At 45.1% G+C, this 25,355-nt stretch overlaps 1 protein-coding gene across 1 annotated transcript; it reads left to right on the plus strand.

Moving 5' to 3' along the window:
• The first annotated feature begins 1,338 nt into the window (after positions 1 to 1,338).
• On the plus strand, positions 1,339 to 10,750 carry LOC115154880 (arf-GAP with Rho-GAP domain, ANK repeat and PH domain-containing protein 1-like). Its single transcript, XM_029701566.1, has 24 exons — positions 1,339 to 1,450; positions 2,253 to 2,394; positions 2,491 to 2,546; positions 3,051 to 3,411; positions 3,616 to 3,720; positions 4,134 to 4,265; positions 4,405 to 4,465; positions 4,598 to 4,718; positions 4,809 to 4,969; positions 5,086 to 5,192; positions 5,340 to 5,539; positions 5,648 to 5,733; positions 7,351 to 7,533; positions 7,785 to 7,959; positions 8,118 to 8,186; positions 8,270 to 8,390; positions 8,501 to 8,600; positions 8,732 to 8,927; positions 9,073 to 9,118; positions 9,265 to 9,428; positions 9,540 to 9,749; positions 10,218 to 10,323; positions 10,421 to 10,568; positions 10,691 to 10,750. The coding sequence occupies exons 2-24, from the start codon at positions 2,291 to 2,293 to the stop codon at positions 10,742 to 10,744; spliced, it is 3,066 nt and encodes a 1,021-aa protein (XP_029557426.1). The 5' UTR covers positions 1,339 to 1,450; positions 2,253 to 2,290; the 3' UTR covers positions 10,745 to 10,750.
• Positions 10,751 to 25,355: the final 14,605 nt, after the last annotated feature.

Below are 25,355 nucleotides of genomic sequence, written 5' to 3' on the forward strand. Positions count from 1 at the left end.
GTGCAAGTAATCAATGCTGTTAGCGATTCTGCGTAGATTATTACAGCAATTGGGAAGATTTCCACAGACCTGCGACCTTTGCATGCTATCTTGAACATGCACGCTTTATACGATTACATAAGAATACATCTAATGTTAAAGTAACCTCAATTGTGACAATGGATGTTGTTTCTCCTTTTAAGGTTGAATGTTAAATTAGTTTGTAATATCGAATTCTGTTGAGTTGACAACGCAACCAAATATCAACATGTAGAGGAGATGCATCTAGTGCTTGGATAGTTCCATCTGAGCCACTGGCTTCATCCAATTCTTTAACTTAGATTTTTGGTTGCTATGGAGATGTGAATCCAACATATCAATTATTCATTTGTAGACAAACTGGAATTAAAGCCAGACTAAGTCAGTGGCACCGATGGAACTATCCAAGCCCTAGATACATCTCCTTCGAATGTTGATATTTGTTTGTGTTGACAACCAATCACAATAAAATATCACTCTGGATCACTAAGGATCTTAGTTGCCAGACGTGGTTCTTTTGTGGTTTTTTTTGTGTGATATGTGAAAGTTGGCACACTGTCAGGTCATTGGGTTTGCACCTGGACATTGTTATTGTCATTTAAGTTGTTCAAGGGGGAAGTTGGTTACCTGTTGCCAGAGGTGCTTCCGGGAATGAAAACCCTGGGGTAATCGGGTTCTGGGAATAAAATCATTCTGACAAAATGTGCATTTTTACTGTACATTCTTACTGTACATACACATAAACATCCACCTGCCCTGAATGACTGGTTGCCACTGCTCCTTTTTAATCACAAATACTTTTCTGCGGTCCATGACGATGCTAACTCGCTCTCTTAGCTAGCTCGACTAAGCACTTGCCTCTGCTAGCAAAACACTGTGCTAACATTAGCTAGACTGTACCACTGAAAGTAACAGTTTAAAATTTGTAAAACCCAATTTCTTCTGGACAGAATAGGTTCTGACTTACTCGTCTGAACCTACAGGAATCTTTTGTTATGTCTCGTGGGTTTCATAACCACACCTTTATAACAACTCAACAATGATGAGATGGAAGACAGGAGTTTGGTTGAACCACTTATCTAGAACGTGATCAGTCAACACATGCAAACCCCCATGATGCTCTGCGGCACGCCTACGGCAATAAATAACAGTTACATTGATTGAGCTTTAATGTTATTCATGTGATAAGACTCATTTACCTGCCTTGCCCATCTGCTGCCCTTGCTAGCTCAGCTAGCCGAACAGGTAATACAGGTGAGACTATGCTGCACAGATTTTTTGCGCATAGCCCACACACCGTCACTGTTGTCAGAAAGCAGAACAACCACAAACCCCTTCAGTGTTAGGAGAGTAAGGAGTCTACAAGTTCCCTGGCCTGTTATCACGCTTGTTTGAACATCACAATTGAGCAGAACAGGAGAGCAGCGACAAGGTAAAATTTGAATAAGCTTTTTAGGTCACAGTCACTGAATTTGTTGAGTAGGCTAATATTTAATTTGGGATTTCAACATGTTTTTTTTCCTTTTTCTCAACACTTTGTTACGCAGAAAGCTAGCCATCATGTTCATTCGTAGTTATTTCACATGCTCGGAACAAGGGCAGGTGTTTGTTGCCTTTGAACACAGGACAGCATGAACTCAGTTGTGATTCGGAGCTTATAATGGGGGATAAGCCGACGACTGTAGCCGAGAGCAACATTTCCAACATATACTATTAAAGATGCATTCCAACAACATATTCGTAACATATTGTTTGAATTGGATTCATAAAAAAAAAAACATAATTTGAAATGGATGATGTAGTAGACAATTGTACGACGTAGTACACAATAAATGGGGACCGTTTTGACTCGTGAGCACCGCTCTCAAAACGAATGGCTGAAATAATTTCAAAAAGTTCTGGACCATCACTTTAATAATGCCCAAGCACACATTGTTTTTTCCCCCCATTAAATAACCATGACAATAATTCCATGTATTTTCAAACGGCCTTCAGACATTTGAAAAGAAAGAGCAACAATAGTAGCCTACCTATAAACTGTGAGGAGAAAAAAGACAATGAGATTATCTCCAGAATGTGTCTCAGCCTAAGTGTCAAATAAAATGATAGTAGTTGCTATAACATTATCATAGTGCATTTGAATTATTATGTTAGAATGTGTTTGGTCTTTTGTTAGTTCAGTTAACTATTTTTCATATTAAAAGGCCTTATTAAGATGATATGTGTCATTTCAGACGTGTTTGTGCCCTACGTGTCTCCTACTGTGAATTCGATGTCTGTCCTCCTCGGTCCAGACATGCCTGTGCCGGTCCCTAAACCACGGGCACGGTACAAGCGGGCTGGCGGAAGCTTACAGAGCCAGCTCTCTTCTGAGAGGTGACTTATCCTCATCATGTTTACTTGTTTCACCAAACACCTGATATGTTTTTGGTGATTATTTTCTAATTATTTGTTTTTACATTTGTTTTCAAGGGATTTTCTATGTGATACACCTGATCCAGCAGCAAGTACAGAAAATCCTAGCAAAGGTAGACCCTGGTGCTTACCATGAAAACGATGACATTATTTGATCAATGATAAAGATTTGGACCACATATACATTTCCTTTGAAACAAGATGAGTTTCGTTAGAACTAACCTGTAATAACAGGCCATATTCAATTGACTCAGACACAATGCGTCAGCTAAACAGCTCACCTTTCAACAACTCACCAAGGAGCGATCTGCTATCATGCTAAACAAGATTTGTTCCGTGCAAGTCATGAAAGAGATTCCTCCCCCACTTGTCAATCAGTAAAGTCTGCATCCTGTTCAATGTGATGCTGAGTTTAATACGTAATCTCCAGTAAAACATTCCTAAAGCTAAAGATAGCTCCAGTGCACTGTCATAATAGCAACACAAGAAAAACTGGTTTTGTTCTAGTCACAAATACTTGTGATTCGGTGACAGACTTCTGTAAGATTCCCTGCTTTAATTTCTCACCAGACAACGCATCATATTTTACTGTATGCCATTTTGTCTTGGGTTCACAGGTATTCCACCCACAAATGATTTGCTGGTAGAAAGTGAAGACAACCATGCCATTATCCTAAATAAACCTCCATTCAGCCCTGCCATCCCCAGCCCAGCTAATGAGAATCAAAGCCAGCATAACTTCCCTCTCTTCAGATCTGATTCTGGAGTGACTCTGTCTTGCCCATTACTGGGCAGTAATGATCCAAATGGACTCCACGACAGATCTGCCTGGTCATCCACCCCTCCATACAGTTCTGCTGCAGATTATGACCCCGATATCACTGTAGTATCTGACTGGGCAAAAGACCTTGGATCGGAATCTTCCAATGATGATGATGCCGTTACTGGAGAAATAAAGAACCCGTCTCAGATGAACAAGTGAGTTTTAGCTATCAGGTGAGTGAAGTGAGTTTTAGCAATCAGGTTTAAAGGCATAGGTAACAAAACAGTACAGGCCATGTCCAAAGACAGGGCAGAATATGTATATCCATTTATGTGACAAGCTACAGGTCACAGAAAACATGAAACGGTGGTAGAAACGTTGAAATGGCTTTGTCTCATTCTTCCATGCCGCGGTTCCAGTGTGGTATCAAGGCAGGTCGGTGTTGTCCCCAATGGAGAAACCCCTCAGCCTCCTGTGGAACAGGAATCTCTTCAGACCAGACCAATCAAACAGAAGGCCCCACGGTACGTCACAGCGCCCCATCACAGCAGATAGACAGTGAACAGACAGCTTTCACGGGGAGTTCAATAGAATAAAAATCGCCACCTAATCAACAGAAATGTTAACATAGTACCTTACCAATATTGACGTATTTCATGGTTGTGATGGTATGGTATAATTGAAAACCCATTGAAATGATCATTGGGGTGTAGCCAGATCAGACATGGAACAGCAGCTATTTGACGTTGAGCGGGATATACTTGTTTACCTAACTCATCTCTGAACTCCGCAAGCGCCTTTGTTGATGTATCCAGATCACTGTATTCCGCATACCTATACCTAAATGTGTAGCATGTTTGTTCAAGATAGCTGACAGCTAATGAAACAGTTGTTCATGTGTATGTTTCTGTTAGATAACTCCTCCATTTGTTCACAGTGCTGCCACCATCCGCGTCAGCAGGAGAAAGAAGGCAGCAGCGAGCGGTGGTGGTGCCCAGATATCAGAGTCCTCTCGTAGGGAGAGTACTGTGTCCAGATCCAGCTGGCTGGATGTATGGAAGGGACGCAGGTAATGTGGAACACTGTGGGACGGGAGATATGCACTGTTACGTTTCAGCAACACCTTGCCGAAATCGCACTCTTTCATATGACGTTTCAGATTCATTTCTATGTTTTTGGAAATGTTGAGATACTTTGTGTCCCTGAAGGCACAATGTTCTGTGGGCCACCCTGGACGGACAGTTGGTATCACTATGGAAGAAACGCACAGTGAGTGAACCACCACCACCACCACCATGGTCCAATGGACCCTTCCTTTGAGTTTTGGCATAACGTTTGTTATGGCATTATTGTATCTCCCGGGCTATGCCTCACACTATTTCCCCATCTTCCGTGCTGCAGGACAAGTTCCCAGACATAGTGTTCCACGTGTCAAGCATCACCGACGTCCGTAAGCAGGAGAAAGGACGCTTCTCCATTTACTTCAGCAAGAAACACTTTGAGTTCATGGCACACAACAAAGGTGAGCTGCTGATGGATATGGACTCTCCCTTTGGTTCCAAGTGTTTTTGTGCTGCGCCTTGACTCTCCCCACCTCTCTCCCTGGTCCCAGAGGTACAGGAGGGCTGGGTGACTTCCCTTCTGGCTTCTCGTGGACAGGACCCCCCAGTCCCTCCGGAGCAGCATGGAGCCCTGACCATGAAGAACCCTCGCAGCAGCAGAGTGTACGCTGCCATCTGTGGACACAACCTATGGATCTACAACAATAAAGAGGTGGGGATAGGGAACAGGACTCAGCTGTGATCCATCAATATATGATTGTTTGATGATTTGGTAGGACATCTTCAGTGCATTTTGTGTCGCTCAGTTATTGTCATTGTGCCATGCAGGACTTCCAGTTGGGGGTTGGGATGACGTATGTGTCCATGAATGTAGCTTCAGTGAAGCAGACTGGCCGTCATAACTTCAGCCTCATCACACCGTACAAAACCTTCAAGTGAGTGTCCAGCTCCTTCTCTCTCTTTCGCTGTCTCTCAGTCTGAGCTGACTCAAGACAATTGCTCTTCTCGCAGATTATCTGGCCCGTGCATGTGAGCACCTTGCTTTACTGACTACTGAAAAACACAATCTTTGTTTGCTCTAGTTTCTCCACAGACTCATTGAGGGAGCTGGGAGTGTGGCTGGGGAGCCTGACCCAGGTGATCCGCAGTGCCCTGTCATGCAGCGAGGTGGCCGAGCGACTCTGGGCCAGCCCATGGAACAAAGTGTGTGCCGACTGTGGCTGTGCCAACCCTGAGTGGGCCTCAGTCAACCTGCTGGTGGTCATCTGTGAGGCCTGTGCAGGTGAGCCGGGACTGCGGTGAGCCTAAATAAGTAGGCACAGAATGTGTATGGATTGCGAAATTTGCTCGACATGACCTTTGTTAATAGTTTCCTTATTGTTTCTCTAAGGCCAGCATCGGTCTTTGGGCATGCATGTGTCCAAAGTGAGAAGCCTGAAGTTGGACATTAAAGTGTGGACCGAACCTCTGATTCTGGTGAGATTACTTTTCCTGTTATAATGCTACAGTGTATGTCTTGCCAAATACTCAAAGTCTAAAATAACATTATGTGAAAATAGGCACTACTGTATAAACTCAGCAAAAAAAGAAACGTCATCTCACTGTCAACTGTGTTTATTTTCAGAAAACTTAACATGTGTAAATATTTGTATGAACATAACAAGATTCAACAACTGAGACATAAACTGAACAAGTTCCACAGACATGTGACGAACAGAAATGGAATAATGTGTCCCTGAACAAAGGGGGGGTCAAAATCAAAAGTAACATTCAGTATCTGGTGTGGCCACCAGCTGCATTAAGTACTGCAGTGCATCTCCTCCTCATGGACTGCACCACATTTGCCAGTTCTTGCTGTGAGATTTTACCCCACTCTTCCAAGGCACCTGCAAGTTCCCGGACATTTCTGGGGGGAATGGCCCTAGCCCTCACCCTCTGATCCAATAGGTCCCAGACGTGCTCAATAGGATTGAGATCCGGGCTCTTCGCTGGCCATGGCAAAACACTGACATTCCTTTATTTTGGAAATCACGCACAGAACGAGCAGTTTGGCTGGTGGCATTGTCATGCTGAAGGGTCATATCAGGATGAGCCTGCAGGAAGGGTACCACTTGAGGGAGGAGGATGTCTTCCCTGTAACGCACAGCGTTGAGATTGCCTGCAATGACAACAAGCTCAGTCCGATGATGCTGTGACATACCGCCCCAGACCATGATGGACCCTCCACCTCCAAATCGATCCCGCTCCAGAGTACAGGCCTCAGTGTAACGCTCATTCCTTCGACGCTAAACGCGAATCCGACCATCACCCCTGGTGAGACAAAACCGCGACTCGTCAGTGAAGAGCACTTCTTGCCAGTCCTGTCTGGTCAAGCGATGTTGGGTTTGTGCCCATAGGCGACATTGTTGCCTGTGATGTCTGGTGAGGACCTGCCTTACAACAGGCCTACAAGCCCTCAGTCCAGCCTCTCTCAGCCTATTGCGGACAGTCTGAGCACTGATGGAGGGATTGTGTGTTCCTGGTGTAACTTGGGCAGTTGTTTTTGCCATCCTGTACCTGTCCCACAGGTGTGATGTTCGGATGTACCGATCCTGTGCAGGTGTTGTTACACGTGGTCTGCCACAGCGAGGACGATCAGCTGTCCGTCCTGTCTCCCTGTAGCGCTGTCTTAGGCATCTCACAGTACAGACATGGCAATTTATTGCCCTGGCCACATCTGCAGTCCTCATGCCTCCTTGCAGCATGCCTAAGGCACGTTCACGCAGATGAGCAGGGACCCTGGGCATCTTTCTTTTGGTGTTTTTCAGAGTCAGTAGAAAGGCCTCTTTAGTGTTCTAAGTTTTCATAACTGTGACCTTAATTGCCTACCGTCTGTAAGCTGTTAGTGTCTTAACGACCGTTCCATAGGTGCATGTTCATTAATTGTTTATGGTTCATTGAACAAGCATGGGAAACAGTGTTTAAACCCTTTACTATGAAGATCTGTGAAGTTATTTGGATTTTTACGAATTATCTTTGAAAGAGTTGAAACAGGGACGTTTCTTTTTTTGCTGAGTTTACATATACAAATGATATTCTCTCTTTCTTCCATAGCTCTTTGTCCATTATGGGAACAAAGCAGCCAATGATGTGTGGGGTCACAACGTGCCGGGTGCAGAGCAGATCCTGCCGGACTCCTCAGTGGATCAGAGGGGGGAGTTCATTAGGGCCAAGTACACCAAGGGCCGATACAGACGGACCCATCCGTTAGCCTCCAGCCAGAACCTGCTCAACAAGGTCAGCCAGCCTCAGCCTACACTGCTGCTGTCAACCAGCAGAGGGCAGTGTACTTATTCAGGTTTTTGTTTAGATCCCTTCCAAACTTGTGTTATTATACATTTGTAAGCATCCATTTCTGATTCCTATCAATCTTAAAAGAAAGCAACATACACCTAAACCTCCCAGAGTCTGTACAGGAAAAACTGTGCTAAATGAGATGTGTTATTGGTTGTTATGGCAACATCATCCCCTCACCCTATGTCCTCCAGAGGCTGTGTGAGATAGTGTGTGGCCCTAATGTCCCAGAGACCATGTCCCTGCTGTGCTCGGGGGCGCGGGTCCTGTGCCACTCAGGGGACCCTCATTGCTCCTCACCCATCTCACTGGCAGAGCGGGCTGGCCAGGCCATGCAGACTGAGTTCCTCAGACACAACGAGTACACAGGTATTGACATCAGAGGTCCAGGCTCTAAGATCCACAGTACTGCTGTTGTTTTGTGTTTGTGCGTAGTCTCAACTTGTCACTTTCCATGAAGTCAGTACATCAAATGTCGGTCTTGTTCACCATGGTTTCTCCTATCTGTTTGTTTTTCTCCTGTACAGAGGCCCCTGCCTATGCTCATCAGAAGCCCAGCAGAGACCCTGCTACCTCTGTCCCCTTTTCTGCTGCAGGTACACGTATACTATGAGTGCATCACAATTGCCTAAAAGGGGACTTCGTAGTGGGTGTACAATTGTAAATGTGTGTGTGGCAGGAGAGGAGCTCCATGGGAAGTTGGAAGAGGACCGCTTCCTGTTCTCCCAGGAGAATGACTCTGCTGCCTGTGATGTTCTGGACCTGAGGGAGGTCATCTCCATCTTCGACTGCTATAACGGGTATTGCAACCTTATGATCGATCCCGTTGTGGGAGAAAACACATGTTTTTATGATTTGATCTGTGTTGATAAGACATAAGGGTGACTGTTGATTTCCTCCTCCCCCACAGACCAACTCACGCGTTTGAGATGGTGACTCTGACGGACCAGTTGCTGTGCAGTGCTGATACAGAAGATGGTTTACTCGTACACCTTCTCCATATTCTCAAGGTAGCACAATAAACAGCTGTGATGATAGCAACCGTTGTGCCAACTGTACTCTATCCTGTAAAGGGTACAGATAAACAGACAGAACAAATAAAGTAATGTGGTTATAACTGATATGTACTCCCACCTGACAGGTGGTGTTGCCCGGGCCCATAGACGAGGAGGAGCTGGACAGGGGGTTTGCTATGTCCCGGGTGTCTCTGAGGGAGGGAGGAGGCCTGCAGCACAACGAGGTCTGGGCAGTGCTTCGTGGAGGTCAGGTCCTCATCTATCCTACTGACCAGCAGCGCCACAGAGAGAGGCTAACACTCAACCCTGAGACGCAATACAGTAAGTCCCATCTCACCTCATTGTTCGGACTGCGTGTTTACACAGCATGATGTACATGCCTTGTGCAGATGAGCAGAAGTTTCATGATGAGGTAATATGACTGTGTATCTCACCCAACACTGACAGTGTTCTTTTCTGCCCACAGAGATAGATTCCTCTGAGAACACCATAGAGCTGGTCACTGGAGAGAGGTCAGCACTACAGGAACACTTTGTTATAACAAGTCACATTCGCATCTACTTATGTCATAGCAGCAGTTGCCAAACGTTTTTTCAGCATCATTCAAAGGAAGGAATGTGTCCAATGTATCTATTGCTTGCTCTCTTCTTCCTGCTAGAACCATGTCCATGCAGTTTGAACGAGACCACAGCTGTCAGTCCTGGCACAGCCTACTGAAACGGGCAGTGACCACAGACAGGAAGCTGTACCAGCTGCCCCCCAACGCCATTGGCAATGTGCCCCCTGCCATCGAGAGGTGTATCTCACACATCACACAATATGGTGTGTTCCATTTGACACTGGAACAAGTATTGTAGTGATCTGGATGACAAGGAAAAATGATTCTCACAATTCTACAGCTGCATCAGCTCCACTCCTCTCTCTCCCTCCCAGGTTTAAAGGTGGATGGGCTGTACCGGCGCTGTGGCTTGGCCACTAAGATCAGTTATCTGGTGGAGGCCCTCAGCAGTTCACCTACAACTACCCCTCTGGAGACAGACGAAGAGGGTCTCCTGGACGCTGCGGGGGCCCTGAAGCAGTATGTCCGCCAGCAAGTGGTGCTCATCCCAGAAACACACAGGAAACTATGGGTGGAGGCTGCAGGTACTCTCCTTCTCATCTTAATCTCTTGTGGACAGACTATGTCAACATAAATGGTACTGTAGAGCTGTCCTGATACAAGGAGACGAGGTAGATAACGAGCAGCATTAGCTCCGGTGCTTTTGGACAAATCACAATTCCGCAGTTGTTAGCATCTTTCGAACATCGGAAGGGGAGGGGATATTTGGCCGATAGACTTGCCTGTAACTTGCAAAGAGAGAGGGGGGAGCTCTGTGTTCCGATTCCGATCATCGTTCTATCTCTTCTCTTAAATTAACACGCATGGACCCAGAACTTAATCGAGCATCTGACCAATTACGCAAGACCCCCCCCCCCCACAGTTTAGGGTCACCATGGACATATTTGACCAGTATGTAGAATAACAAATAAGCCCTGATGCAGATGGAAGTTGTTTAATACAAGCTGTGATTTAAATAACGGGGTTCTCATACATCGCCTTTGTCACCATAGCTCACACAGAAGAGACCTTTAGACTGGCCACATACCGCGGACTACTGAAGAAGCTGCCCCCTGACAACAGAATCACACTCAACGCCCTCTGCGGGCACTTCTACATGTAAGAACAACATGTGATCAACGACTGTCAAATTTAAAAGGGCAAAGGAATTAACCTGCATGACTAATGGTTCACTTTTGTCAACCCCTCCTTCTAGAGTTCAGCAGTATAGTGCAGAGAACCGTATGACAGCTCAGAACCTGGCGCTGGTGTTTGTCCCCACGCTATTCCAGGAGCTGGCCATGAACACTGACATGGTGAAGCTCACCAGAGAGCTCATTATCCACCACACACTCCTCTTCCTGGTAAGACACTTTGAGCTCCATCTCTTCTATTGGGTCATGGAACATATAGCAGCAAAAAGCAGTGAAAGACTGACAATGAACTAGACTAGACATGTTTACCTACCATGTCTTGCAATCTACAGGGTAAAGAAGAGGAGTCTGACATGGAGAGTGAAGAACTAATAACTAAGTTATAGAAAAAATATACAGTACCAGTCAAAAGTTTGGACACACCGACTCATTCCAGGGTTTTTCTTTTTTTGTACTACATATGGAATCATGCAGTAACCAAAAAAGTGTTAAACATATCAAAATATATTTTATATTTGAGATTCTTCAAAGTAGCCACTCTCTGCCTTGACGATAGCTTTGCACACTCTTGACATTTTCTCAACCAGCTTCATGAGGTAGTCACCTGGAAAGCTTTTCAATTAACAGGTGTGCCTTGTTAAAAATACATTTGTGGAATTTCTTTCCTTCTTAATGTGTTTGAGCCAAATCAGTTGTGTTGTGACAAGGTGGGGGTGGTATACAGAAGATAGCCCAATTTGGTAAAAGACCAAGTCCATATTATGCCAAGAACAGCTCAAATAAGCAAAGAGAAGCGACAGTCCATCATTACTTTAAGACATGAAGGTCAGTCAATGAACTTTGAAAGTTCTTCAAGTGCAGTTGCAAAAAACATCAAGCGCTATGATGAAACTGGCTCTCATGAGGACCCAGAGGAAGACCCAGAGTTACCTCTGCTGCAGAGGATACGTTCATTAGAGTTAACTGCACCTCAGATTGCAGCCCAGATAAATGCTTCACAGAGTTCAAGTACCAGACACATTTCAATATCAACTGTTCAGAGGAGAGTGTGTGATTCAGGCCTTCATGGTCAAATTGCTGCAAAGAAACCACTACTAAAGGGTACCAATAATAAGAAGAGACTTGCTTGGGCCAAGAAACATGAGCAATTGACATTAGACTGGTGGAAATCTGTCCTTTGGTCTGAAGAGTCCAAATTTGAGATTTTTGGTTCCAACCGCCAAGTAGGTGAATGGATGATCTCCGCATGTGTGGTTCCCACCTTGAAGTATGGAGGAGGAGGAGGAGGTGTGATGGTGTGGGGGTGCTTTGCTGGTGACACTGTCAGGGATTTATTTTGAATTCAAGGCACACTTAACCAGCATGTCTACCACAGCATTCTGCAGCGATACGCCATCCCATCTGGTTTGCGCTTTGTGGGACTATCATTTGTTTTTCAACAGAACAATGACCCCAAACACACCTCCAGGCTGTGTAAGGGCTACTTGACCAAGGAGAGTGATGGAGTGATGCATCAGATGACCTGGCCTCCACAATCACCCAACCTCAACCCAATCCTTCAAGACTGTTGGAAAAGCATTCCTCATGAAGCTAGTTGAGAGAATGCCAAGAGTGTGCAAAGCTGTCATCAAGGCAAAGGATGGCTACTTTGAAGAATCTGAAATATAAAATATTTGTTTAACTTTTTTTGGTTACTACATGATTCCTTATGTGTAATTTCATAGTTTTGATGTTTTCACTATTATTATACGATGTAGAAAATAGTAAAAATAAAGAACAAGTCTTGAGTGAGTAAGTGTGACTAAGCTTTTGACTGGTAATGTATATTTGCATTTGGCTGTCAAGGAAAGCTTATATTGGAAATATATTTGGTTACAGGGTGCCCTTTCACCTTCTGCTAATTGTGGGGTTAACAAGAACATTTTATCAATAGTAGTTTTCAAAACTTTTTTGAATTGTACATTTAGGTCATGGACGGGTTCAAACATATTTATTCAACATGGGTTTATTGTCATTTAGGTGACTGTAAAATAATAACAAAATTGTATGTTGTTACATCAAACTGTTTGAAACAGTTTTATGACAAATCCCTTGGAAATAAAATGTATGACATAAACCAAGAAACATGTTTTTTCCCCTTCTTATTTATTGGATGTTACTTTTTTTATTATTATATATTTTCTTACGCTTATTTTACCGATAAGTTGACTGAGAGCACATTCTCATTTACAGCAACGACCTGCAGTATAGTTACGGTGGAGAGGAGGGGGGATGAATGAGCCAATTGGAAGCTGGGGATGATTAGGTGGCCATGATGGTATGAGTGCCAGATTGGGAAGTTAGCCAGGACCCCGGCGTTAACAACCCTACTCTTACAATAAGCACCATGGGCCTTTAGTGACCACAGAGGGTCAAGACACCCGTTTAATGTCCCATTCGAAAGACGGCACCCTACACAGGGCAATGTCCCCAATTACTGTCCTTGGGCATTGGGATATTGTATTTTAGACCAGAGGAAATAGTGTCTCCTACTGGCCCTCCAACACTATTTCCAGCAGTATCTGGTCCAGCAGACCAGGATCGACCCTGCTAAGTTAATAGAGACATTTGTGTAAAAGCAAAACATTGTGCTCCAATTCTCATTGATGGTTACAGTAACAAAAATAAAGATAACAAGTAATCAAAACTATACACAATCTAGTATTCCACAAAACACAAACAGGATTTCTAGCAAACAATATATTGCAAGATGTTCAGATTTTCAAAATGTTCCAAAAGATGCAAGAGGGGAGAACATTAATACTTAGGCCTCTTCGGTTTCTCCCTGAAATAAAAATGAGTAAAATGAATATAGAGCAGTGTGAATTTAACATACATTTCTCAACATAATTGACAACGTGCCTTTTATGTTAAAAACAATAAGGCATGAGAATCCGGGAATTATTGTGTGAATAACTCCCGACAATGGGCTGTTCTTAGGCCCGTGTAACGCCCTGGCCATAGAGAGGGGTTTTTGTTCTTTATTTTGGTTAGGCGAGGGTGTTACATTGGGTGGGCGTTCTATGTTCCTTTCTCTATGTTTTTGTATTTCTTTGTTTTGGGCCGTGTGTGGCTCCCAATCAGGCACAGCTGAAGCTCGTTGTTGCTGATTGGGAGTCACACATAAGGAGCATGTTTTTCCTTTGGGTTTTGTGGGTAAGTGTTTTCTGTTTAGTGTGTTCCTAACAGAACTGTTGCTAGTCGTTTTTTGGTTTCTTTTGTATAGTGTTCGTTGATCATTAAATCCTTTCATGATGAACACATCCTCCGCTGCACCTTGGTCTCATTTGAACGACGGCCGTTACAGAATTACCCACCAACAACGGACCAAGCAGCGGAGGAAGGAGAAGCGCCAGGAGAGGAGCGTTCAGGATTTGTGGACTTGGGAGGAAATCCTGGACGGGAAAGGACCATGGGCTCAAGCTGGGGATTATCGCAGCCTGCAGTGGGAGATCGAGGCGGCGAGAGCTGAGAGGCGCTGGTATGAGGAAAGGGAGCACAGCAGACACGAGAGGCAGCCCCAAAAAATGTTTTGGTGGGGGCACACGGGGAGATTGGCGGAGTCAGGCGGTAGACCTGAGCCAACTCCCCGTGCTTACCAGAAGCAGCGTGGTACTGGTAAGACACCATGTTATGCTGTGGAGCGCACGGTGTCCCCAGTGCGCGTTCAAAGCCCGGTGCGCTACATACCAGCCCCCCGCAAGTGCCATGCGAGTGCAGGCATCGAGCCAGGGCGGATGGTGCCAGCTCAGCGCGTCTGGTCTCCAGTGCGCCTCCTCGGTCCAGGTTATCCTGCGCCGGCGTTGCGCACTGTGTCTCCAGAGCGCTGGGAGGGTCCAGTTCGCCCAATGCCTGCTCTCCGCCCGTGCCGGGCCAAAGTGGGCATTCAGCCTGGAGTGTGGGTAAAGAGCGTCCGTACCAGAACTCCAGTGCTCCCCCACAGCCCAGTTTATCCTGTGCCTCCTCCTCGGACCAGGCCTCCAGTGGGTCTCCCCATCCTGGTCAGTCCTGTGCCTGCTCCACGGACCAGGTCTCCAGTGGGTCTCCCCATCCTGGTCCGTCCTGTGCCACCTCCCAGGACTAGGCCTCCAGTGGGTCTCCCCATCCTGGTCCGTCCTGTGCCGCCTCCTAGGACTAGGCCTCCAGTGGGTCTCGCAAGTCCGGAGCCGCCAGAGCTGCCCGCCAGTCCGGAGCCGCCAAAGCTGCCTGCCAGTCCGGAGCCGCCAGAGCTGCCTGCCAGTCCGGAGCCGCCAGAGCTGCCCGCCAGTCAGGAGCCGTCAGAGCCGCCCGCCAGTCAGGAGCCGCCAGAGCCGCCCGCCAGTCAGGAGCCGCCAGAGCCGCCCGCCAGTCAGGAGCCGCCAGAGCCGTCCGCCTGTTTCGGAGCCGCCAGAGCCGCCCGCCTGTCCGGAGCCGCCAGAGCCGCCCGCCTGTCCGGAGCCGCCAGAGCCGCCCGCCTGTCCGGAGCCGCCAGAGCCGCCCACCTGTCCAGAGCAGTCAGAGCCGCCCGCCAGCCCGGTGAGTCCTGTGCCTACGCCTAGGGCCAGGCCTCTTACATGTCTCCTCAGCCTGGTGAATCCTGGGTCAGTGCCGCCGGAGCCGCCAGGCGCAACCAGGGTCGCCCGCCAGCCGGGCGCAGCCATCGCCGCCCGCCAGCCGGGCGCAGCCATCGCCGCCCGCCAGCCGGGCGCAGTCAGGGTCGCCCACCAGACCTTCGGCGCGGCCAGGTGCGCCACCTAAGAGGGCGACGCCAAGGGTGGAGCAGAGGCCACGTCCCGCACCTGAGCCACCGCCGTAAGAAGGCCCACCCGGACCCTCCCCTTCAGTGTCAAGTTTTGCGGCCGGAGTCCGCACCTGGGGGGGGGTACTGTAACGCCTTGGCCATAGAGAGGGGTTTTTGTTCTTTATTTTAGTTAGTCCAGGGTGTTACATTGGGTGGGCGTTCTATGTTCCTTTCTCTATGTTTTTGTATTTCTTTGTTTTGGGCCGTGTGTGGCTCCCAATCAGGCACAGCTGAAGCTCGTTGTTGCTGATTGGGAGTCACACATAAGGAGCATGTTTTTCCTTTGGGTTTTGTGGGTAAGTGTTTTCTGTTTAGTGTGTTCCTAACAGAACTGTTGCTAGTCGTTTTTTGGTTTCTTTTGTATAGTGTTCGTTGATCATTAAATCCTTTCATGATGAACACATCCTCCGCTGCACCTTGGTCTCATTTGAACGACGGCCGTTACAGCCCGACACGAAGCCAAGGGCCGGAAAACAGAGCTTAGGAGGGTGTTATTCACAAAAATTCCCGGCTTCGAGGGCCTTATTGCTTTTATAAATGCTTTGTCAACACATTAAAAACAGATTAACGACATGTTTTCATTAAAAAACAAAAGCCAGTTGTTAATTCTGAGGTTCTGACCGGGTTGTTAATTCTATTCATTCTACACTATTTGCAATGCTATGCTAAATAAATCATTGGCATCAATGGTGTATATACAGTGCCTTCGGAAAGTATTCAGACCCCTTGAATTTTTCCACATTTTGTTAAGTAACAGACTTATTCTAAAATGGATTACATTTTTTTTAAATCCTTTGCAATCTACACACAATACCCCATAATGACAAAGTGAAAACAGGTTTTAGACATTTTGCATTTATTAAAAATAAGTTGTATCTACAACTTGATTGGAGTCCACCTGTGGTATATTGAATTGATTGGACATGATTTGGAAAGGTACACACCCGTCAATATAAGGTCCAACAGTTGACAGTGCATGTCAGAGCAAAAACTAAGCCATGAGGTCGAAGGAATTGTCCGTAGAGCTCCAAGACAGGATTGTTTCGAGGCACAGACCTGGGGAAGGGTACCAAACAAATCCTGCAGCATTAAAGATTCCCAAGAACACAGTGGCCTCCATCATTCTTAAATGGAAGAAGTTTGGAACCACCAAGTTTGGAACCACCGCCCGGCCAAACTGAGTAATCGAGGGAGAAGGGCCTTGGTCAGGGAGGCAACCAAGAACCTGATGTTCATTCTGACAGAGAGTTCCTCTGTGGAGATGGGAGAACCTTCCAGAAGGTCAACCAACTCTGCAGCACTCCACCAATCAGGCCTTTATTGTAGATTGGCCAGACGGAAGCAACTTCTCAGGAAAAGCACATGACAGCCCGCTTGGAGTTTGCCAAAAGGCACCTAAAGATTCTCAGACCATGAGAAACAACATTTTCTGGTCTGATGAAACCAAGATTGAACTCTTTGGCCTGAATGCCAAGCGTCATGTCTGGAGGAAACCTGGCACCATCCTTACGGTGAAGCATGGTGGTGGCAGCATCATGCTGTGGGGATGTATTTCAGTGGCAGGGACTGGGAGACAGGACAACAACCCTAAGCACACAGCCAAGACAACCCGGGCCCACCTAGAGCCCGGACTTGAACCCAATCGAACCTAATAAAATTGGTATTTTATTAGGATCACCATTAGCTGTTGCAAAAGCAGTAGCTACTCTTCCTGGGGTCCACACAAAACATGAAACATAATACAGAATGACATAATACAGAACATCAATAGACAAGAAGAGCTCAAGGACAGAACTCCATACATTTTTTTAAAAGGCACTCGTAACATAGATATTAAGGCATAGACACAGACTATCTAGGTCAAATAGGGGAGAGGCGTTGTGCCGTGAGATGTTGCTTTATCTGTTTTTTGAAACCAGGTTTGCTGTTTATTTGAGCAATATGAGATGGAAGTTCCATGTAATAAGGGCTCTATATAATACTGTATGCTTTCTTGAATTTGTTCTGGATTAGGGACTGAAAAGACCCCTGGTGGCATGTCTGGTGGGATAAGTGTGCCTGTCAGAGCTGTGTGTAAATTGACTATGCAAACAATTTGGGATTTTCAACACATTGTTTCTTATAAAAATAAGTGATGCAGTCAGTCTCTCCTCAACTCTTAGCCAAGAGAGAATGGCACGCATAGTATTTATATCAGCCCTCTGATTACAATGAAGAGCAAAACATGCTGCTCTATTCTGGGCCAGCTGCAGCTTAACTAGGTCTTTCCTTTCAGCACTGGACCACACGACTGGACAATAATCAAGATTAGACAAAACTAGATCCTGCAGAACTTGCTTTTTGGATTGTGGTGTCAAAAAAACAGAGCATCTCTTTATTACGGCCAGACCTCTCCCCATCTTTACAACCATTGAATCTATAGGTATTGACCATAACAGTTTACAATCTAAGGTAACGCCAAGTAATTTAGTCTCCTCAACTTGTTCAACAGCCACACAATTCATTACCAGATTCAGCTGAGGTCTAGAACATAAGGAATGATTTGTACCAAATACAATGCTCTTAGTTTTAAAGATGTTCAGGACCAGTTATTTACTGGCCTCCCATACCAAAACAGACTGCAACTCTTTGTTAAGGGTTTCAGTGACTTCATGCTATATTTAATGCCAGTGGCAGGTTGTTGGTAAAAATAGAAAAGAGTAGAGGGCCTAGAGAGCTGCCCTGATGTACACCACACTTTACATGTTTGACATTAGAGAAGCTTCCATTAAATAAAACCCTTTGAGTTATATTAGATAGATAGCTCTGAATCCACGATATGGCAGAGGTTGAAGAGCCATAACACATACGTTTTTTCATGGTCAATTATGGTCAATAATATCAAAGTCTGCACTGAATTCCAACAGTACAGCTCCCACAATCTTCTTATTATCAATTTCTTTCAACCAATCCTCAGTCATTTGTGTCAGTGCACTGTTGAGTGCCCTTCTCTATAAGCTTGCTGAAAGTCTTTTGCTAATTTGTTTACAGAGAAATAGCATTGTAGTTAGTCAAACACTATGTTTTCCAACAGTTTGCTAAAAGCTGGCAGCAAGCTTATAGGTCTGCTGTTAGAACCAGTAAAGGCCACTTTACCACTCTTGGGTAGTGGAATGACTTTGGCTTCCCTCCAGGCCTGAGGACAAAGACGTTCCTCTAGATTCAGATTAAAGATATGACAGATAGGAGTGGCTATGGAGTCAGCTACAATCCTCAGTAGCTTTCCATCTAAGTTGTCAATGCCAGGAGGTTTGTCATTATTGATTGATAACAATAATTTTTCCACCTCTCCCACACTAACTTTACAAAATTCTAACTTGCTTTCCATTATTAGTTTTTTATGCATGAATACAATTGTTCACTGTTCGTTGTTGACATTTCCTGCCTAAGTTTGTTTGCTATGCCAATGAAATAATCATTAATAATAAGCCATCTGATTCGATGAAAGATGGAGTTGAATTTGTCTTTCTGTCCATAATTTTATTTAAAGTACTCCATAGTTTTTTCTCATCATTCTTCACGTCATTGGTCTTAGCTTCATAATGCAGTTTCTTCTTCTTTTCACATAATTTCTTAATCTGCAGTAAGAAAGCCAGTCAGATGTGCAGCCAGACTTATTAGCCACTCCTTTTGCCCCATCTCTTTCAACCATACAGTTTTTCAATTCCTCATCAATCCATGGAGCCTTAACAGTTGTAACAGTCAGGTTCTTAACAGGTGCATGTTTATCACTAATTGGAAGAAGCAATTTCATAAATTCATCGGGGCCCTGCAAGGTTGTGTGAGCTCAGCCGTCTTCTTCATTCTGTACACCAATGATTGCACAAGTCAAAACACCAAGCGTCACATCATTAATTTCTCTGACGACACCATCCCCCTGGCCCAAGTGGATGACGGCAGCGGCAGCATAGCCTAGTGGTTAGAGCATTGGGCTAGTAACCGAAAGGTTGCAAGTTCGAATCCCAGAGCTGACATGGTACAAATCTGTTGTCCTGCCCCTGAACAAGGCAGTTAACCCACTGTTCCTAGGCTGTAATTGAAAATAAGAATTTGTTCTTAACTTGCCTAGTTAAATAAAGGTAAAATATATATGTTTTTTTAAAACATCGACCTCCCACTGTACCTAGGCAAAGTAAACAGCCTTGTGCAGTGGTGGGACGCAAACTCTCTGGTCCTGAATGTCACACAGGAAGGTATCTTTGACCCCAGGTCAGTGGCTGACTGGAGCCAGGTCGTCACTCACAGTGAACACTTCCAGCAGTTCGACTCCTATAAATACCTGGGAGTACAGTCGTGGCCAAAAGTTTTGAGAATGATACAAATATTAATTTCCACAAAGGTTGCTGCTCCAGTGTCTTTAGATATTTTTGTCAGATGTTACTATGGAATACTGAAGTAGAATTACAAGCATTTCATAAGTGTCAAAGGCTTTTATTGACAATTACATGAAGTTGATGCAGAGTCAATATTTGCAGTGTTGACCCTTCTTTTTCAAGACCTCTGCAATCCGCCCTGGCATGCTGTCAATTAACTTCTGGGCCACATCCTGACTGATGGTAGCCCATTCTTGCATAATCAATGCTTGGAGTTTGTCAGAATTTGTGAGTTTTTGTTTGTCCACCCGCCTCTTGAGGATTGACCACAAGTTTTCAATGGGATTAAGGTCTGGGAAGTTTCCTGGCCATGGACCCAAAATATCGATGTTTTGTTCCCCGAGCCACTTAGTTATCACTTTTGCATTATGGCAAGGTGCTCCATCATGCTGGAAAAGACATTGTTTGTCACCAAACTGTTCCTGGATGGTTGGGAGAAGTTGCTCTCGGAGGATGTGTTGGTACCATTCTTTATTCATGGTTGTGTTCTTAGGCAAAATTGTGAGTGAGCCCACTCCCTTGGCTGAGAAGCAACCCCACACATGAATGGTCTCAGGATGCTTTACTGTTGGCATGACACAGGACTGATGGTAGCGCTCACCTTGTCTTCTCCGGACAAGCTTTTTTCCGGATGCCCCAAACAATCGGAAAGGGGACTCATCAGAGAAAATGACTTTATCCCAGTCCTCAGCAGTCCAATCTCTGTATCTTTTGCAGTGTATCAGTCTGTCCCTGATGATTTTCCTGGAAAGAAGTTACTTCTTTGCTGCCCTTCATGACACCAGGCCATCCTCCAAAAGTCTTCACCACACTGTGCATGCAGATGCACTCACACCTGCCTGCTGCCATTCCTGAGCAAGCTCTGTACTGGTGGTGCCCCGATCCCACAGCTGAATCAACTTTAGGAGACGGTCCTGGCGCTTGCTGTACTTTCTTGGGCGCCCTGAAGCCTTCTTCACAACGATTGAACCACTCTCCTTGAAGTTCTTGATGATCCGATAAATGGTTGATTTAGGTGCAATCTTACTTTCAGCAATATCCTTGCCTGTGAAGCCCTTTTTTGTGCGAAGCAATGATGACGGCACGTGTTTCCTTGCAGGTAATCATGGTTGACAGAGGAAGAACAATGATTCCAAGCACCACCCTCCTTTTGAAGCTTCCAGTTTGTTATTCGAACTCAATCATCATGACAGAGTGATCTCCAGCCTTGTCCTCGTCAACACTCACACCTGTGTTAACGAGAGAATCACTGACATCATGTCATCTGGTCCTTTTGTGGCTGGGCTGAAATGGAGTGGAAATGTTTTTTGGGGATTCAGTTCATTTGCATATCAAATTGGGACTTTGCAATTAATTGCAATTCATCTGATCACACTTCATAACATTCTGGAGTATTTACAAATTGCCATCATACAAACTGAGGCAGCAGACTTTGTGAAAATTAATATTTGTGTCATTCTCTAAACGTTTGGCCATGCCTGTACATGTTGACCATGGCCTGAGATGGAGTGTCCATGTGCTATGGTGTGTATTCATGGATGCCAAGGGAAGCCAGTCTTCCCCCAATATTTCACCAATAAAAAAAGCTACATTATTTTATAATTGTATCTTTCGTCTCTGTCTGTGTTTTCATAATTTTCCATCAAGTGGCAGAATCTCACCGGAAAAATCATCAGAGCGAGAGAAACAGCACCCCTCTGTCTCAGTATGTGTAGCCCATGTACAGTTGAAGTCGGAAGTTTACATACACTTAGGTTGGAGTCATTAAAACTCATTTTTCAACCACTCCACCAATGTCTTGTTAACAAACTATAGTTTTGGCAAGTCGGTTAGGACATCTAGTTTGTGCATGACACAAGTTATTTTTCCAACAATTGTTTACAGACAGATTATTTCACTTATAATTCACTGTATCACAACTCCAGTGGGTCAGATGTTTACATACACTAAGTTGACTGTGCCTTTAAACAGCTTGGAAAATTCCAGAAATTGATGTCATGGCTTTAGAAGCTTCTGATGGGCTAATTGACATCATTTGAGTCAACTGGAGGTGTACCTGTGGATGTATTTCAAGGCCTACCTTCAAAGTCAGTGCCTCTTTGCTTGACGTCATGGGAAAATCAAAAGAAATCAGCCAAGACCTCAGAAAAACAATTGTAGACCTCCACAAGTCTGGTTCATCCTTGGGAGCAATTTCCAAATGCCTGAAGGTACCACGTTCATCTGTACAAACAATAGTACACAAGTATAAACACCATGGGACCACGCAGCCGTCATACCCCTCAGGAAGGAGACACGTTCTGTCTCCTAGAGATGAACGTACTTTGGTGCGAAAAGTGCTAATCAACACCAGAACAACGGCAAAGGACCTTGTGAAGATGCTGGAGGAAACAGGTACAAAAGTATCTATATCCACAGTGAAACAAGTCCTATATCGACATAACCTGAAAGGCCGCTCAGCAAGGAAGAAGCCACTGCTCCAAAACCGCCATAAAAATGCCAGACTACGGTTTGCAACTGCACATGGGGACAAAGATCATACTTTCTGGAGAAATGTCCTCTGGTCTGATGAAACAAAAATAGAACTGTTTGGCCATAATGACCATCATCATGTTTGGAGGGAAAAGGGGGAGGCTTGCAAACCGAAGAACACCATCCCAACCGTGAAGCACGGCGGTGGAAGCATCATGTTGTGGGGGTGTTTTGCTGCAGGAGGGACTGGTGCACTTCACAAAATAGATGGCACCATGAGAAGGAAAATTATGTGGATATATTGAAGCAACATCTCAAGACATCATTCAGGAAGTTACAGCTTGGTTGCAAATGAGTCTTCCAAATGCACAATGACCCCAAGCATACTTACAAAGTTGTGGCAAAATGGCTTAAGGACAACAAAGTCAAGGTATTGGAGTGGCCATCACAAAGCCCTGACCTCAATCCCATAGAAAATGTGTGGGCAGAACTGAAAAAGCATGTGTGTGCAAGGAGGCCTACAAACCTGACTCGGGTACACCAGCTCTGTCAAGAGGAATGGGCCAAAATTCACCCAACTTATTGTGGGAAGCTTATGGAAGGCTACCCAAAACGTTTGACCCAAGTTAAACAATTTAAAGGCACTGCTACCAAATACTAATTGAGTGTATATAAACTTCTAACCCACTGGGAATGTGATGAAAGAAATTAAAGCTGAAATAAATCACTCTCTCTACTATCACTGTCTCTAACACTTTATTCTTAAAATAAAGTGGTGATCTTAATTGACCTAGGGCATGGAATCTTTACTAGGATTAAATGTCAAGAATTGTGAAAAACTGAGTTTAAATGTATTTGGCTAAGGTGTATGTAAACTTCCGACTTCAACTGTATATGATGCTGTCTGGACCAAAATAGTACAAAATGTTGCCGCCGTAGCATTTGATTGATTGATGCCAGCAAGCATTTGGCCTCCCTTGATAAAAAAAATATAAAAGAATTAGCCAATCAATGTTGAGCTGAGCTTAACTGTGGATTGTTCTGGTGCAGAACAAGTCCCCCAAGGGATGTCAGTTTGGATTTGGTTTCAGACCAATCAAATGACTTCCTAAGCAAAACGTAATTTTCAGAAAAACTTGTCTGTTTCTGGTCTGCTTGTGTTGATGTTCTACAGTAAATACCTTTCTAAATTGTCCCTTTCCCAAGCAATTGATGCAGAGCGGAATTTGGACTTGTGGTTTTGACCAAAATGCACAACCAATATTCACCAAAAATGCTGCATCTTATGTGTGATGTTTGAATAACATTTACAAACAAATTCATATAAATTGTACATTTAAATCATCACTTGGGAGTATAAAAATCACTTTTGACGTACAGTGCTTTGCAACCAACAACTTACCGCTGGTTTGGTGCTTGTTCACTGGGACGATTTTAACTGAAACATCCTCCCTCGTAAGCAAGCTACGCAAACCAGCCAATAAGATGCCATGTTGAGTAGGTGAAGGCAAGACAAAACTAAAACCAAAAACCCATTGGCTTAACAATAAAGTGGCAAGGGGAATCACCAATATAACCCTGTTACATATGAACGAATGGGTTATAGAGCAAATATCACAACATAGGTTTTTGTTTTTTATTTACTCTTTTTGTACTTTTTAGTGATATCCAAATTGGTACAATAGTTGCCGTCTTGTCCCATCGCTTCAACTCCGGACTCGGAAGATTGAGAGTCATGTGTCCTCTGAAACACGAGCCGCACTGCTGCTTGACAAACTGCTCGCTTAACCCGGAAGCCAGCCGCACCATGTGTCAGAGGAAACACCATACAGCTGGCAACTGAAGTCAGCGTGCATTCGCCCGGCTGCCACAAGGAGTTCCTAGAGTGCGATGGGAAAAGGATATCCCAGCTGGCAAAAACCTCCCCTAGCCAAGACAACACTGGGCCAATTGTATGCCGCCTCATGGGGCTCCCAGTCGTGGCCAGCTGCGACACAGCCCAGGATTGAACCAGATCTGTAGTGACGCATCTAGCACTGCAATGCTTTGCCTTAGACCACTGCACTACTCAGTAGGCCTCGCAATATTGCTTTTTTACTGGCTTGGCTTGCTCAGTGATTTTACCCATGCACCGCTACTGTCCATGTGGACTATGTTTTATATTTAACTAGGCAAGTCAGTTAAGAAGAAATTCTTGTTTTCAATTATGGCCTAGGAACAGTGGGTTAAATGCCTTGTTCGGAGCAGAACGACAGATTTTTACCTCGTCAGCTCGGGGATTCGATCTTGCAACCTTTCGGTTACTAATCGAACACCCTAACCACTAGGCTACCTGCCAGCCCGTGGACTATGTGTGTGCTAAGGTGCAACAGCGCATGTATTTTCTCCGCAGGCTGAGGTCTTTCGGGGCTAACTCAGAAATACTGGCCTTCTGTTCCACTATCCAGAATGTTCTGCAGTACTGCATCACTGCTTAGTACAATCCAGTGTTCTGCAGTACTGCATCAACGCTTGGTACTATCCAGAGTGTTCTGCAGCACTGCATCACTGCTTGGTACTATCCAGAGTGTTCTGCATCACTACATGATACTATCCAGAGTGGTCTGCAGTACTGCATTACTGCTTGATACTATCCAGAGTGGTCTGCAGTACTGCATCACTGCTTGGTACTATCCAGAGTGGTTTGCAGTACTGCATCACTGCTTGGTACTATCCAGAGTGGTTTGCAGTACTGCATCACTGCTTGGTACTATCCAGAGTGGTCTGCAGTACTGCATCACTGCTTGGTACTATCTAGAGTGGTTTGCAGTACTACATCCCTGCTTGGTACTATCCAGAGTGGTTTGCAGTACTGCATCACTGCATGGTACTGTCCAGAGTGGTTTTCAGCACTGCATCACTCCTTGGTACTATCCAGAGTGGTTTGCAGTACTGCATCACTGCTTGGTACTATCCAGAGTGGTTTGCAATACTGCATCACTGCTTGGTACAATCCAGAGTGTTCTGCAGTACTGCATCACTACATGATACTATCCAGAGTGGTCTGCAGTACCACATCACTGCTTGGTACTATCCAGAGTGTTCTGCAGCACTGCATCACTGCTTGGTACTATCCAGAGTGTTCTGCATCACTGCTTGGTACTATCCAGCGTGGTCTGCAGTACCACATCACTGCTTGGTAGTATTCAGAGTGGTCTGCAGTACCACATCACTGCTTGGTACTATCCAGAGTGGTCCGCAGTACTGCATTACTGCTTGGTACTATCCAGAGTGGTCTGCAGTACTGCATCACTG

The sequence above is a fragment of the Salmo trutta genome, chromosome 19 (genome assembly GCF_901001165.1).
Source record: "Salmo trutta chromosome 19, fSalTru1.1, whole genome shotgun sequence".
Classification (NCBI taxonomy): Eukaryota; Metazoa; Chordata; class Actinopteri; order Salmoniformes; family Salmonidae; genus Salmo; species Salmo trutta.